We start from the raw sequence: 13,885 nt of genomic DNA, 5'->3' as shown, positions 1-13,885 counted from the left end.
CGAGCGTTCGAATCTGCTCCCCGCGCCCCTTCCCCCCCCCAAAAAAAAAAATAAAAATTGGAGTAAATTTTATAATTCCCTGTGATGTTTGAAGGAGCTGGTGGGAATTCCCTTTTTAGCCTTCCCTTTTTTTTAAACTGGAATTTTTAAAGCCCCCTCAACCCAAATCGTGGTTTGGTTATTTGAGAGGATTCCCAGCTCCAACTTGGTCGCTCCCAGAGCTGTAAATCTTTGTAAAATAGGGATAAAAATAGGGATATTTTATAATTGTGATGAGGAAAACACCAACCTTTGGAAAAACTGGACAATAAAACCAAGCTGGATTCTTAAGAACTGGAATGATGCGTGGATTTCTTTGGATCAAAGCAAGGCCGTGGTGGGGTGGAGAATTTTGAGGGTTGAAGTTGGGGACTGGGATGAAGTTGGGAAGAGGGATGAACTCCTACATCCCGTAAGGAAGCAGCTTGGATGCCATTCCCGAGAGATTGAAACCCAAATTTGGAGAAGGAACAGCTGGAAAACATCCAACCCTGTCCTGAATCCCAAAAATCCCTGTGGGGAGAGGGGAAGGAACGGCCCTGGCTGAACCTCGGTTTGCGGGGAGATCCATCCCGATCTTTTTCCCTGGGATTCCCGCTGAATTCCCGCTGAATTCCCATTTTCCAACCCCTCCGCTCCAGCTGTGCCGCACATCTGGGGCACATCCCAGCTCTTCCTGGATTTTTTTTCCCCACAAGAGGGAGCTGCCAGCCCGTGGAATTCGCTCTTCCAGCCTGGGATATTCCCGATAAACTCGGCTTTCCTTCTGAAGGGGCTGCAGCATCCCCCGGGACCGGGCTGAGGAGGGGGGAAAAGGGGGAGAATTCCCTTCCTTTGACTCTTTCCCACTTTTGGGATGGACATGGAAGTGCTGGAAGGAGCTGGGAGCTGCGTTTTGGTCCTGGAGCAGGGAAAAGCCACTTCCAGGAGGGATCAGAGCAGGGAAAAGCCACTTCCAGGAGGGATCATGGCTGAATTCAGGTCCTGGAGCAGGGAAAAGCCACTTCCAGGAGGGATCAGAGCTGAGTTTTGATCCTGGAGCAGGGAAAAGCCACTTCCAGGAGGGATCAGAGCTGAGTTTTGATCCTGGAGCAGGGAAAAGCCATTTCCAGGAGGGATCAGGAGCTGAATTCAGGTCCTGGAGCAGGGAAAAGGCACTTCCAGGAGGGATCAGAGCAGGGAAAAGCCACTTCCCAGGACAGACCAGGAAAAGCTCTGCTGTGCCTGTGGAGCATCCTGGGCATCCAGGAGGATCCAGGAATCCTCTGGAGCTCCTCAGACCCGCACTCAGCACATCCCAGGCACGGATGGGATGGGATGGGATGGGATGGGATGGGATGGGATGGGATGGGATGGGATCCAGCACATCCAGGGACGCTGCTCCAGCGGATCCCGCTGCTTCCAGAGCCAGCACAGCTTCCCAAAAAATCGCCGAGGGCAGCGGTGAGGGAGCTCCGCCTTGGCAAGGAGCAGCTCTGACCTTCCCGATCCATCCCGGGAGGCGCCGGGAATCCAGAGCCTGGCAAAGCCGGCGTCTGGGAAGACTAAAAAGCTCGGGAATTAATTAAAATTCCGGGAAGCAGCTGTCTGGAGCTCCTGCGTCTCTCTCTCCCACCTGCTCGTGCCTCGTGGATTCTCCTGGGAGCCAGCCCAGTCCTTGTCACCTCAGCTGATCCCTGCTCCCAGACATCCACAGCACGGCCAGGCAGGGCTTCTTTCCCAAGCAAAACCAGGTGGGATCTTTCCAAATTATTCCAAGGGCTTTAAGAATCTGCTCCTGCAGCCACAGAATCCCCGGGAATACGGCGGGGAGGAGCCCAGCGCCCTGCCTGCCTTCGGTGGGACGGGAAAGGCAAAAGGGGAGAAGGGAAAGGGAATCGAGGAATCCCTTTGGGATTGCACCAGTTTCTCCTCCAGACTTAACACCTCCCGCAGGAGCTTCCCTGCTCCTAGGAAAGCTGGGGGAAAAAAGAGGAAAGGGAGAATCGGGATAAATGATAGCCTGGAATAATTAAATGAAATGGGCAGAGACACCTTCCACTATCCCAGGCTGTTCCAACCTGGCCTTGGACATTTCCAGGGATGTGGCAGCCACAGGTCCCCTGGGAAATCCGTCCCAGCCCCTTCCCACCCTCCCAGGGAGGAATTTTTTCCCCAAATCCCATCCAAAGCACCCTTTTCCCCAAAAGGCACCGTGTCCCCCTCGGTTACCCACCGGGAGCATCCCGAAATCCCACCCCGGGACATTCCCGTGGCCATGAATAATTCAGGAATACCAGGAAAGTTTCCCGGAGCTGATGAGCCCAAATCACCTGGAGGAGGTGAAGATGAGCTAATCACCGTTTGTTCTCGCTCGATAGCTGATTAACTGCTAATTAGAATATTAAACAAGGGCTTGAATATGTAAATGAGCTTCTGAGGACGGAGTTCGTTATTGGAGGTGCCATAAAATTCCTGATTTTTATTCTTGGATTATTGTTAGATTTTTTTTTTTTTGCCTCCAAAAAAAAGAGGGATTTGTTTTTAAAGTGGTTTGTTCTGCTGGAATGTTGTAGGAGCTGGGATAAATTAATCCCAAACTCCATCAAAACACTGGGAATGATGTTCCCAGCCCCACAGGCAGGATGCCCAAAATTCAGGAACCTTCTCCAGGAAAAAAAAAAAAAAAAAAAAAAAAAAAAAAAAAGTAAATTTTGGATGCTCTGCCCCAAATAGCTCCAAGATTCCTGCAGAGCGGGAAGAGGGAATGAGGAGTCACAGGGAATTAACTTCCACCCATTTCCATGGAATTGCTGCGGGAATGAGGCCGGGAAATCCTGAGAGCCCAAATTAAAGATTTGACCCGGCAGTGATGGGGGGGGGACAGAGGTGTCACACACAGAGGTGGCACCCAGGCAGAAAACAGGGATGGAAAGCACGGGAATCATGGAATTGTGACGGTTGGAAAAGACCTCCAGGATCATCAAATCCAACCTTCCCGCATCCATCCTGCCATGGAGCCCATGGACAGGGATGCTGCTGATGGGAGGAGGGCTGGGAAAACCCTTGGAGACGTGGCTGGAATGTTGGAGCCGGGCACAGATCCCACCCCAGGTATCCCTGCTGGACAGTTCCTGGAAAATCCTCCCTGTATGGGAAGCAGGGAACAACTGCCTCCTGTCTGTAAATGAAATAATATTAATTAGGCCTCTTAACGAGGTTGTGGTGTTAATTAACCCCCAGGCCCTGGCAGAGGCCATTCCCAAAACCCCAATTCCCAAGATTCCCGCTGTGATTTCCCCTGCCTCGCCCTCAAATCCTGGCAGCTGTCCCTGCTCCGGTCACCTCTTCGGGCTGCCAAAATTTGGGATGTGATGTCCTTAAACCTCTTCTCTGCTGCCAACACCATTTTGTTCCCATCTGTTTTCCAGGGTTTTTCCCAAGGAGCTCAGCCCAGCCCGGCTTGGCAGCACCGTCCTGCTCCGAAACCATTCCTGGGGAGAAGCATCGTGTGAGCCGGAGAATTCCAGAGGGCTTTGGGATGGAAGGGACCTGAAGGACCATCCTGCCATGGATGCCAGGTTTTTCCATGCTGGTCTTGGACCCTTCCAGCCACAAGCTGTGCTTGGGAATTCTGCATCCGTCACGGGATCACGACATTCCCGTGAGGAATGCAGCTGCTCCCTGTTCCCTTCCTGCAATCCCTGCTCGAATCCTCTTCATTCCCGGTGCTCCAGGACCAGCAGCAGGAATGGCAGCACCACCGAGGAAATGTAGGGGGAAAAAAGAAAAATCCCCAATCCAGCAGGGAGTGGATTTTTGGAGGCAGAACCTTCCAGGGGTGGCAGCGCCAGCAGCAGGAGCTGCTTCCAGCAGGATTGGGAAGTTCAGAGCTGGGATCAAGGGGCCACATCCAGGCGCTCCAGCTCCTGGCAGGTGGGAATGGTGCAGTTAATCCATGGATTTGTGTGCGGTTCCAAGGGTTTTGGCCCCCCCAGGGTGTGTATTCCCAGGAAGAACTGGGAATTGTGCTGATTGTGGCTGCCCCTCCCAGCTGATCCCACATCCAGGAATTCCAGGGCAAAGCTATTCCATGTTCGAGCAGCTCGCCCTGAGCTCTTTTTTTATTTTATTTTTTTTTTGTGTCTGAACACGGGTTTTTAAACAATTTCTTCCTTTTTTTTTTTTTTTTTGGCCAGATTTCCTGGCAGATTCCCGAAGGAACGCTCCGGGACAGCGCCTGCAATCCCAAAGCTGTCCCGAAGTGCCCGGCGTTTCCTCCAGCGATGTTTTCCAGGCGCTGAGAAGTGGTGAAAGCAGGGAGGAAAAAAAAAAAAAATAAAAAAAAAATCAATAGCTACAATCCCAGCGGCTCGGTTCTGCCGACGAGCCGTGTTCTCCCTGCTGAAAAACCCGGGAATTGCAGAAAAGGGAAAAGGAAAAGGAGCACAGAGCTCCCCTCGGTGCTGTCTTCTCCCCTTTAACCTCCCGTGCCCTGAATTCCCTTGGGAAGATCCAAGCTTTAATCACCCTTTAATGGGAGAGAGGGGAAGGATTCCCAAGGCTTCCCAAGGATTTGTTCCACGATCGGCTGGAATCGCCGCTGGAAAGGGCAAATGGAGCAATAATTCCGGGATGTGGAATTATTATTATTCAATTATTATTATTCCTGACACCCCCTTATCCCTCCATCCTCAGGCTGAATTCAAGTGATCTTTAAAGTGACGTTTAATTAAAGAGATATTTCATTTATAATTCAGTTGATAAATCCCAGGTGGGACAAGGCACCGGTTCCATCTTTTCCATCCCTCCCACACTTTCACTCTCCTCACGGGGAGTTTTCCACTTGTTTTTTGCTGGAGCTTGGAATATTCCAGGCTGTTTTGGGAAGGAATTTGAACTCGGTGGGATTAATTTTCAAAGAGGAAGATCCTAATTAAAAATATCTCTCGGATTTGTTGTTTGTTTTTTGGGTTTTTTTTTTTTTTTGGGATGAGCCAGCTCCTGGCATCAGGATCCCGCCGAGGAATCCCATGGGATGCTCCTGGAGAAGTCCTCAGGTGTCCTCCCTGCGGCTCTGGAAACCAGGGAATGTCTAAAAGGGCTTTTTTTGTGGGATTTTCTGCAGCTCCAGCACTATTGGGACCAGGGAATTTTCCCACCTGGAGCTTCCAGCTGGGAACAAACCTGGATCCTCCCCTCCCCACCCCGAGGCGGTCCCAGCTCCCACTGGGTGCGGCTGTGGGAATTCCAGGACCCGACCCTTTTATGCTGACAGAGGGGTTGGGAAAGCTTTGGAATCGCTTTGGAAAAAACACTAAATCCCTGTTTTGGAGGAGATTCCAGGGCTGGAACTTGTTTGCAAAAATTACTTGGGAAACGAGGAATTCTCTCCTGAAGAACACCCAAAAACTGAACCAGGGTCAGGGATTAAACCCCAAATACGGAGAGAAGCCTTGGGAATTGGAAGCACGAGGAATCCTGGAATGGTTTGGGTCGGAAGGGACCTTAAGGATCATCCCATTCCACCCAAAATTCCATGGACAAGGACACCTCCCACTATCCCAGGCTGCTCCAAATTCGGGATCCCAGGGATGGGGCAGCCTCAGTTCCTCTGGGAAGCTCCGTGGACTCCAAAGCGTTTCCATCCTCTTCCCTCCCTCAGAATCCACGGAAATCCATGATCCCAAACCCTTCCAACTCCAAAGTGTTTCCATCCTCTTCCCTCCCTCAGAATCCATGGAAATCCACGATCCCAAACCCTTCCAACTCCAAAGTGTTTCCATCCTCTTCCCTCCCTCAGAATCCATGGAAATCCACGATCCCAAACCCTTCCAACTCCAAAGTATTTCCATCCTCTTCCCTCCCTCAGAATCCATGGAAATCCACGGAAATCCACGATCCCAAACCCTTCCAACTCCCCACATTCCAGGATCCCATGGAAACCCTTCCAACTCCCCACATTCCACCATCCCAAACTTCCAACTCCACACATTCCATGATTCCAAACCCTTCCAACTCCAAAGTGTTTCCATCCTCTTCCCTCCCTCAGAATCCATGGAAATCCACGGAAATCCACGATCTCAAACCCTTCCAACTCCCCACACACGGCATGATCCCATGGAAACCCTTCCAACTCCCCACATTCCACCATCCCATGGAAACCCTTCCAACTCCCCACATTCCACCATCCCAAACTTCCAACTCCCCACATTCCATGATCCCAGACCCTTCCAACTCCAAAGTGTTTCCATCCTCTTCCCTCCCTCAGAATCCATGGAAATCCATGATCCCAAACCCTTCCAACTCCCCACATTCCATGATTCCAGACCCTTCCAACTCCCCACATTCCATGATTTCAGACCCTTCCAACTCCCCACATTCCACCGTCCCAAACCCTTCCAACTCCCCACATTCCAGGGTCCCTCCTGCTGCCCCAAAATCCCAAGGAACGCCCCGCCCCAGGCTCATCCTGCCAGGAATTGGTCACACCAACCATCCCAAAACCCTCAGCTCCCTCCCCCGCCTTTATTTCGGATAAACCGAGCCGAGGAGGGAACAAATCCAAGGATAAACCCAAGGATGAAGCGGTTGGGAGCGGGAAAAGCCAAATAAAAGGACACGGAGCATCAAATCCACGCGGGAGCAGCCGCGGGACATCAAAGACCCCGCCAGGGCTTTTTCATCCCAAATTTCCTCGATCCCAAGTTAATTCCTGCCAATCACAAGGGAGGAGGCGTTAATTAAAACCTCATTAAGGCAAATTGGAGCTCCTGGAGCAGGAATGCGGGGGTTGGGAAGCGGGAAGGGTCCCGTTCTCGCTTCCCATGGGATATCCCTGATAAAATCCCACTGGAAAAGCCAAATCCGTTCATCCAAACCCACCCAATTTGCCCTTCTTGAAATTTTCCCCCTTCCTTTTTCCCAGGATGCGCTGGAAAAGTCGGGAATCTCCATCCCTGCATGAGTGGTGTGTGCACGTCCAGAAAATCCCGGGATAAACCTCTTGGAATTCACTTACAAACACCAAAAAAAAAAAAAAAAAAAAGGGAATAAAATAAAATTAAAAAAATAAATAATACTAAAAAAAAAAAAGCACCAGGGAGCTGTAAGAAAAAGCAATGCAAAAATCGAGATTTTTTATTATTCGGAAGTCCAAAATCGAAAATAGCTTTGAAATTCCGCAGGGAACGCCGGGAACACACGGAAAAGCCTCATATACAGAGACAGATAAATTAACTGGGAGTTCTGCAGACAAGCCAGGGGCATGGAGAGATTCCATATGTACATTTTTATGGAAACCATTTATACACTTTATTACATTTACAAAAAAAAGGTGATATTTTTTTTTTTTCCCACTACTTTTTTTTTTTTTTTAATTTGTTTTTCCCTACGATAATGAAAAAAAAATTACATTTTGTTTTTTTTATTTATTTTTTTAGCTGTACAAACTTTTAATTAATAAAAATATATCTCTGTACAAAAGAGGGATTTGAGCTTTTTTTTGTGGTTTTTTAATATTTTTTCTCATTTTTTTCCCTTTTTTTTTTTTTTCTTCATTTTTTTTCCCCTTTTATTATCATTTTTTTCCCTTTTTTCCATATATTTTTTTTTTTTTTTAACCATATGCAAGTCCTCTGGGCACGAGGATGGAGAAATGGCATGGAGCAGATCCCAGCCAGCTTGCAAAAAAATGGGATAAACCCCTTTTTCCACTTTCTTGGCTCCCTGGGCAACAGCAGGAAAAGGGAATTCATGGATCCAAAGCAGCGAATTCCGTTGAAGTCGAGCTCCCTCTTCTCCCTGCCTGTGTGGTTTTAAATATTTTGGATTTATTTTGCACTCCTGGACATGAGTTTCTCCTGGTTTTTTCCATGGAATGAGTGGGAGCCAGGTGTGGGAATCACCTGGAGCAGCCAGGGGAGGATTCCCTGGGATTTGGATCCAAGCTCTTGCTTCCGGGGATTGTTGGAGTTTTGGGTCCTGGAATTGGGATCGGGACATGGAAGGGCGGGGGGTGGGGTTGGGCTTTGGGGTTTTTAGGGATAATTGAGCTCGGAAAAGTTCAGGGACGGGCCAGGAGAGCCCAGCTGGAGGCAGAGGGGCATCCAAGGATTCCAAGGGGTTATCCCAGCCTTGTTCCAGCAGCAGGAGGATGGAATGATGGAGAGAGGACAAGGGAAGAGGGGAATACTCCCTTGGAGTCCCGCTGGGACTGACACCATCCCAATCCATCTGCACACGGAATTCCACCCTGGGATCCTCTCCAGGTGGGAGCACACCTGGCTCCAGTGTCCCCAAATCCACGTGGGAACATTTCCCTGATCCCTGCCCACGCCGGATCGGGGCTTGGGCTCCGGCTCCCACTTCCCAGGGAGAAATCGGGGCACCTTGGTGGGATTTTTGGGAGCAGAAGTGGCATTTTTTTGGGAGCACAGGTGGCATTTTTTTGGCAGGTTGGGAATTCTGCTCCCTCTGGGAGAGCCAGGAGTAACAAAAATAAAATATCGGTGTATTTACACCCAGAAAATCAAGGATAAACCTAATTCCCAAATTATCCCATGGTTTTCAGCAGGCAGAGCTTCAGGGAGGAGGAGAAAATCCGTGCTGGAATGGGAGCATGGATGGAAACCCCCATTCCGAAGGGTTCATCCTGATTTTCCTTGGAGCCTCCTGGACTCAGTGACCTGGGAACGGCACCTCTGCCTCCCCTGATCCTGAAAAAAAGTGACTCCAATAAACTCTGCATCACAAGGATCCAGAAGAGGGAAATGCCAGGCTGCCTTCCCTGCTCCCACAGAATCCCAGGAAAACTCAGTGCCCCTGGGAAAACAACAGGAGCAGCTCGGGGTGGGAATTAAAACTCCTCTGGCATTGCCCTTTGGAGGATCAGCCTGGAAAGGGAAAAGGATTTGGGATGCTTTTTTGGGGGAATTGGTGTTTGTTGAGTTCTTTTCAGAGAGGATTTTTTGCCCCTTTGGATATTCCTGTCCCTTCAGGCATCGCCTGGCAGTGAATTCCGGATCAGGAATTTGGGCCCAGCTCGAATCAGGGGGAACGTGGGGCAGGGAAAACCCAGCCAGGAGTGCCCAAAGGAAAATCAAACACAGGGAAGAGGGGAAAAGTCTTGGGAAGCTTTCCCCAAGTTTTGGGAAGGTCCCATTTGGAAAACTCTTCCTGGGGTAGAAAATCCAACCAAGAAATAACCCAGAAACCCAAATGCAGAAAACCCAAATCCTCATCCTGTCCCATCCAGGTGTTTTCCATAAATCCAGCCAGGAATGCACAAAGGAAAATTAAACACAGGAAAGAGGGGAAAAGTTTCCCAAGTTTTGCTTGGAAAGGCCCCATTTGAAAACTCTTCCTCTGCTCAAGCCCTGGGGTGAAAAATCCAACCAAGAAATGACCCGGAAACCCAAATACAGAAAACCCAAATTCTCATCCTGTCCCATCCAGGTGTTATCCATAAATCCAGCCAGGAACGCCCAAAGGAAAACCAAGCACAGGGAAGAGGGGAAAAGCTTCCCAAGGTTTGGAAAGCTCCCACTGAAAACCCTTCCTCTGCCCAAGCCCTGGGGTAGAAAATCCAACCGGAAACCCAAACCCAGACACACAAATCCTCATCCTGTCCCATCCAGGTGTTTTTCCACGAATCCAGCACCTTGTGCACAGCCTCTTTGTCGCCCGAGCTCCTCCCAAAGTTTGGGAAGCTCCTTCCAGGAACACCGGGAGCAGCTCGGGAAAGCCTTCCCACCACCAGGTCTGGGAGCGGGGCCGGAGCAGAACCTTTGGCTTGGAGATCCAGCAGGATGGAGGAGGTGGATCCAGCAGCCCCTGGGGAATTCCAGGGAGGTGCAGCAGCTTCTCCGCAGCCTCGGCAGGGGCGGGAGCAGGGAGGTGGGGAGGGGATGGATGGATGGCGAGGTGGGACAGTCATCCACACTGGACACCGGCCACGGGAACCTGGGAGAGCAAGGAGCTGGTGGTGACACGTGGGAATGCTGGGGAAGTGCCTTTGGTACCCTAAAACTGGAGTATTCCAAATGGAATACTCCCGCATTCCATGATCCCATGGGAACCCTTCCAACCCTTCCACCCACGGAAACCCTTCCAACTCCCCACACATTCCATGATCCCATGGGAACCCTTCCAGCTCCCCTCATTCCACCATCCCAAACCCTTCCAGCTCCCCACATTCCACCATCCCATGGGAACCCTTCCAGCTCCACACATTCCCTGATCTCAAACCCTTCCAACTCCTCTCATTCCATGATCCCATAAGAACCCTTCCAACTCCACTCACTCCACCATCCCAAACCCTTCCAACTCCCACATTCCACAATCCCATGAGAACCCTTCCAACTCCCCACACATTCCATGATCCCATGGAAACTCTTCCAACTCCCCTCATTCCACCATCCCAAACCCTTCCAACTTCCCACATTCCACCATCCCATGGGAGCCCTTCAACTCCCCACATTCCACCACCCCAAACCCTTCCAACTCCCCACATTCCACCATCCCAAACCCTTCCAACTCCACATTCCATGATCCCATGAGAACCCTTCCAACTCCCCACACATTCCATGATCCCATGGAAACCCTTCCAACTCCCCTCATTCCACCAACCCAAACACTTCCAACTTCCCACATTCCACCATCCCATGGGAGCCCTTCAACTCCCCACATTCCACCATCCCAAACCCTTCCAACTCCACATTCCATGATCCCATGAGAACCCTTCCAACTCCCCACACATTCCATGATCCCATGGAAACCCTTCCAACTCCCCTCATTCCACCATCCCAAACCCTTCCAGCTCCCCTCATTCCACCATCCCAAACCCTTCCAACTCCTCTCATTCCTTGATCCCATGGGAACCCTTCCCGCTCCCCTCATTCCACCATCCCAAACCCTTCCAACTCCCACATTCCACGATCCCATGAGAACCCTTCCAACTCCACTCACTCCACCATCCCAAACCCTTCCAACTCCACTCACTCCACCATCCCAACTCCACTCACTCCACCATCCCAAACCCTTCCAACTCCACACATTCCACCATCCCAAACCCTTCACCTTCCACCACCCCAAACCCTTCCAGCTCCCCACATTCCAGGATCCCGAGGGGATTTTGGGGCCAGCACTCACCGCGCAGGGCGGGCGCTATACGGCCGTGCACACCGTGCTCACTGTGAACTCGGCCTCGCCAGCCACGATGTCCGAGGGCTGCAGGTTCCGGTCGTACATGGGGTTCTCGAAGGTGCCCCTCACGTTGGTGTTCTCGTGGCCGGCGTAGCCGTTGAACGGGACTTTGGGTCTCCTCCTGCGGGGTCGGGGACAGAACCCGTCAGAGAGAGGCAGAAGTTTCCTTCATTTCCCTCACGGCCGCTGCGAGGGCCCTGCAGGCCCTGACGGGAGTTGTGGCCTGGCCCAGGTGGACGCTTGCCCGGTGGCTGTCAGGAGGTGCTGCATTCCAGCAGGTTGGCAAGTGGTGGCTTGTCCCTGCGTGCCAGCACCTGCTTCACAGACCAAGGGGCTCTCCACGATGGCACATCGATCTTCCCCACCTTCTGGCCAGATGTTTTGGCTAAAGACTGTATAAACTCTACGTTTGGTGAACCCCCGCGGATGGCGGCGAATCCGTGTGGCTGGACCACCGAGGATCTCATCTCGATGTGGTAGCTCTATTCCCCTTCCTCTCTTTTCTCTCTATTCTTTATTTCCCCTTTCTGTCCCCTCTCTCTATGGCATTTGCCGTTGGTACCTCAATAAATTTGCTGTGATTAAACTGACGGCCCCGTGCCGTTCGCCTTTTTGCACTTTTGGGATGGGTCAAGGAACCACCACGACACCCCGCGCGGGCGTCACGGACAGGATGGTGACACCCACGCAGGTGACAGCCCTGAGGGAGGGCACTGACAGGGGAAACCCGTGGGGATGGGGCAGGAAAACCTGCAAACCTGGGATCTGCAGCACCGACAGGAGCAAACCTGAGTTTACACCACCTTCAAAGCCACGGCGGGGGAATTTGCTTTTTATCCTCCACAAATCCCATTAATGGCCAGCAAAACCCTTGTTGCTCTCCTCTCCCAAATCTTCAGCCCACCATGCTTTATTTTCCCATCTCCTGATTTAAACCAGTCCTAAAAGGGGGATTTTAAGCCCAGCTCACTTATATTTCTCTCAAATCCCTGAATTTCTTTCACCTTTTGGAATTATTCCCCCAATTTCCCAAACCCTCTTTGTTGCTGTCCCACCTCCTGACTTAAACCAGCACTAAAGGTGGGATTCTAAGCCCAGCTCACTGATGCTTCTCTCAAATCCCCAAATTTCTTTCACCTTTTGGGATTCTTGCCCCAAACCCACCTGTGTTTGTAGAGATAAAGCACAAACCCTGCAATAAACTCCCAAAACCTCTGTTTTTGTCCCACCTCCTGAATCAAACCAGCACTAAAGGTGGGAATTTTAAGCCCAGCTCACTGATGCTTCTCTCAAATCCTTAAATTTCTTTCACCTTTTGGGATTCTTGCCCCAAACCCACCTGTGTTTGTAGAGATAAAGCACAAACCCTGCAATAAACTCCCAAAACCTCTGTTTTTGTCCCACCTCCTGACTTAAACCAGCACTAAAGGTGGGAATTTTAAGCCCAGCTCACTGATGCTTCTCTCAAATCCTTAAATTTCTTTCACCTTTTGGGATTCTTGCCCCAAACCCACCTGTGTTTGTAGAGATAAAGCACAAACCCTGCAATAATCAGGGCGATGAAAGGCACAAGGATGGCGGCTGCCACGGAGCTGCTGTTGGATGCAAAGTGGTGGCCTATGGATTCGGGGTCGTTTTCCATCATGCTGATGTCTGGAACACAGCAAAAAGGAGCACATTTCCCCCATTCCCAAACTCCCTGCTGGGGGAAAAGGGCTTGGCTCGAGGTACAGGTGGCACCAGCAGCAAAATGAGTGAAGCGGTGCTGGAAAAGGGAATTTTAAAAATGGATGGGCAAGGATGGAGATCCAGCCTAACTTAGGCCTCATCGTTTATTTACAGCTGCAGTTAAAGGGAGGTATAAATTGATTTATTTTGCCAAAAAGGTCCAACTTGGATGCATGAAGTTGGGCTTTAAGGAGCCTCTGAAACGCTGCAATAACGAGCATCCATAAAGGTGACGAGATCGCAGCAATCCTGAGGGATTAAAGAGCTCAAACCACGCTTTAAGAGGTATTTAGGAGCTTAAAGTTTGGCTGGTTTAAGCTCCCAAGAGCCTCTGTGATTTCTGATGGAGACACTTTCTGTGGTGGGGATGGGATTTGGGCTTGGCAGGGATCTGGGAATTTGGGAAAAAACCACGTCCGGGTGTTTGCGCTTCCAAACTCTCCCTGCCTTTGGACATCAGCCTGGTTGTCCCTCATTTTGTTCCCAAATGATAAATTTTATCCTCGTGCTGTTTGTTTTGTGCTGTTTGTCTCCCACAAGCCTCACACCAAACTCGGCGGAACTCGGAAAGCGCGGAAAATTCAAGCCAGGGATTGGAGAAACGTTCCCTGCCTGGAAACCCCCACCAGGCCAAAATGGAGCTTTGGGAATCGAGGGGAAAAGTGCAAATCCAAGGAATTTTACCAAGCCGCTGGAGGCCAAACTGCCCGAAGCCTTTGCCACGCACAAAGCCCTGGTACACGAAGGTGCCACTCGAGGACTCCGAGGAGACCTGCGGAGAGTGGAAATCAATGGATTTATCCAACATTTCCCTGGATTTAACACCCAGCTCATCCCAGCCCCTTCCAAGTGCATTCATTCCACAAAACCCTGGCATTTTTAAAGGAGTTTCACTGCCCAACAGCTGAAAATTCTCCATTCTCAAAGGAAGGGA

At 50.7% G+C, this 13,885-nt stretch overlaps 1 protein-coding gene across 1 annotated transcript in view; it reads right to left on the bottom strand.

The window, feature by feature from the left end:
- Window positions 1–7,140: 7,140 nt before the first annotated feature.
- Window positions 7,141–13,885, bottom strand: part of CSMD2 (CUB and Sushi multiple domains 2) — a 308,910-nt gene continuing 302,165 nt past the window's right edge. Inside the window, exons 69-72 of the mRNA XM_053998582.1 lie at window positions 13,636–13,723; window positions 12,738–12,876; window positions 11,170–11,344; window positions 7,141–9,981 (exon numbers count right to left, since the gene is read on the bottom strand). Coding sequence (XP_053854557.1) covers window positions 11,185–11,344; window positions 12,738–12,876; window positions 13,636–13,723 — 387 coding nt within the window. The 3' untranslated portion in view covers window positions 7,141–9,981; window positions 11,170–11,184. The remainder of the gene's footprint in view (window positions 9,982–11,169; window positions 11,345–12,737; window positions 12,877–13,635; window positions 13,724–13,885) is intronic.

Source organism: Vidua macroura, chromosome 25, assembly GCF_024509145.1.
Source record: "Vidua macroura isolate BioBank_ID:100142 chromosome 25, ASM2450914v1, whole genome shotgun sequence".
In the NCBI taxonomy this organism is placed as follows: Eukaryota; Metazoa; Chordata; class Aves; order Passeriformes; family Viduidae; genus Vidua; species Vidua macroura.
The sequence above is the reverse complement of the archived record's forward strand: the minus strand, read 5'-3'. Positions and strand labels throughout refer to the sequence as shown.